The 2,517-nt window shown below is 37.9% G+C and overlaps 3 protein-coding genes across 4 annotated transcripts in view; 2 read left to right on the top strand and 1 right to left on the bottom strand.

The window, feature by feature from the left end:
• LOC105290065 (V(D)J recombination-activating protein 2) lies at positions 1-1,709 on the top strand (the record flags this gene model as incomplete). Its single annotated transcript, XM_011357029.1, has 1 exon — positions 1-1,709. A coding segment is annotated over one exon (1,419 nt), but the record flags the coding sequence as incomplete, so codon positions are not given.
• Positions 1-2,517, top strand: part of LOC105290064 (V(D)J recombination-activating protein 2-like) — a 14,636-nt gene that overhangs the window by 4,986 nt on the left and 7,133 nt on the right. The window lies entirely within an intron of this gene.
• Positions 1-2,517, bottom strand: part of CUNH11orf74 (chromosome unknown C11orf74 homolog) — a 61,195-nt gene that overhangs the window by 58,388 nt on the left and 290 nt on the right. The window lies entirely within an intron of this gene.

Below are 2,517 nucleotides of genomic sequence, written 5' to 3'. Positions count from 1 at the left end.
AAACTGAAGCCTACAGTTTTCTCTAAGGATTCCTGCTACCTTCCTCCTCTTCGCTACCCAGCCACTTGCATGTTCAAAGGCAGCGTAGAGCCTGAAAAGTATCAATACATTATCCATGGAGGGAAAACACCAAACAATGAGCTTTCAAATAAAATTTATGTCATGTCTATTGTGTGTAAGACCAACAAAAAAGTTACCTTTCGCTGCACTGAGAAAGACCTGGTAGGAGATGTCCCTGAAGCCAGATATGGTCATTCCATCGACGTGGTGTATAGCCGGGGAAAGAGTGTGGGTGTTCTCTTTGGAGGACGAGCATACATACCATCTGCTCAAAGAACCACAGAAAAATGGAACAGCGTAGCTGACTGCCTGCCCCATGTTTTCCTGCTGGATTTCGAATTTGGGTGCTCTACGGCGTACATTCTTCCAGAACTTCAGGATGGGCTGTCTTTTCATGTCTCCATTGCCAGAAATGATACCATTTATATTTTAGGAGGGCATTCACTTGCCAATAATGTCCGCCCTGCCAACCTATATAGAATAAGGGTCGATCTCCCCTTGGGTAGCCCAGCTGTGAACTGCACAGTTTTACCAGGAGGAATCTCTGTCTCCAGTGCAATCCTGACTCAAACAAATAAGGATGAATTTGTTATTGTGGGTGGCTATCAGCTTGAAAATCAGAAAAGAATGGTCTGCAATATCGTCTCTTTCGAGGACAATAAGATAGCAATTCGTGAGATGGAGACCCCGGATTGGACCCCGGATATTAAGCACAGCAAGATATGGTTTGGAAGTAACATGGGAAATGGAACTGTTTTCCTCGGCATACCAGGAGACAATAAGCAGGTTGTTTCAGAAACATTCTATTTCTATATGTTGAAATGTGCTGAAGATGACATAAATGAAGATCAGAAAACATTCACAAATAGTCAGACATCAACAGAAGACCCAGGGGACTCCACTCCTTTTGAAGACTCAGAAGAATTTTGTTTCAGTGCAGAAGCAAATAGTTTTGATGGTGATGATGAATTTGATATCTATAACGAAGATGATGAGGAAGATGAATCTGAGACCGGCTACTGGATTACATGCTGCTCTACTTGTGATGTGGATATCAACACTTGGGTACCATTTTATTCAACCGAGCTAAACAAACCTGCCATGATCTATTGCTCCCATGGAGATGGGCACTGGGTCCATGCCCAGTGCATGGATCTGGCAGAACGCACACTCATTCATCTGTCAGAAGGAAGCAACAAGTATTACTGCAATGAGCATGTGGGGATAGCAAGAGCACTGCAAACCCCTAAAAGAGTCCCACCCTTAAAGAAGCCTCCACTGAAATCGCTCCATAAAAAGGGTTCTGGGAAAATTCTTACTCCTGCCAAGAAATCCTTTCTTAGAAGGTTGTTTGATTAGTTTCGCAAAAGCCTTTAAGATTCAAGAGCATTGGATTTTTAAACCTGTTTTGAAGAATCATAACACTGATAAAATTACATTTCTATTTTCATTTATTGATAATGTCTGTTTTCTTTTAGTGATATGAATTCAGTGCCAGTAAAAAGTGCTTATAATACAATGCTAAATATTTGAAGATATTTTACTCCAAGATATCTTAAATGAGAATTTCTGATCTGAATTTTGTCATTCAAGGAATCTTAAATACAGAAGCAATAATAATAATCAAGATAGATAGATAGATAGATAGATAGATAGATGATAGATAGATGATAGATAGATAGATGGATAGACAGACTCCATTGACACAAAGGCATAGAAGAGGAACCTGCATAAAGTTTGTTGCCTTTTCTCAAGTTATCTGCATGCACTTTCTTTAAAGGATCTCCCACCATATGGTGTACAAATGACGAACCAAAGCCAGTCACTTGAACTGATTCTTGAAGAGATTTAATGAAAACTGAAGTTCACTGATACTCAGCATTCTGAAAAAAGATGAATGAAAGTATGCTAAAGAAGGACCACAAAATAAATCTCATGGAGAAGAATAGTATTATTTATTTCCCCCAAATAATAAAAGTTCAAGGAATTTCCTTGAGTTAACAAGTAGAAGATTGCAAATGGGGAAAAATTAATTTGTGTATGTGTCTAGTTAATATGCGGAGTTTGCTGCCAATGAAAATTATAAAATCAGTGAGCTTACTAAGGTTCAATTAAATACTTTCTAGAATGAAAGTCAAAAAGACTGTTAATTTTGAGGCTTCAAGACATCAATTGATAAATAGATGACCTTAGAAAAAAATATCTTCCTTCCTGGAGTATTTTTCTGGAAAAGCATTTTACATTATCCTAAGAGTCTAAGCCATAACATTTTATTCATCAGTCTTCACCGAGAGTTCACAATGTGTGATGCACTATTGCAAAATTTTGGGAAACATGAACCATATAGGAGATAAAACCCTAGAACGTAAGGTCTTCTCTAACTGTTCCATGTCTTAAATACTAAAATTAACTCGAATAAATTAAATCATGTTCACTTTGTTTCAGTAATGTTGTTTG

The sequence above is a fragment of the Pteropus vampyrus genome, unplaced genomic scaffold (genome assembly GCF_000151845.1).
Source record: "Pteropus vampyrus isolate Shadow unplaced genomic scaffold, Pvam_2.0 Scaffold31, whole genome shotgun sequence".
Classification (NCBI taxonomy): Eukaryota; Metazoa; Chordata; class Mammalia; order Chiroptera; family Pteropodidae; genus Pteropus; species Pteropus vampyrus.
The sequence above is the reverse complement of the archived record's forward strand: the minus strand, read 5'-3'. Positions and strand labels throughout refer to the sequence as shown.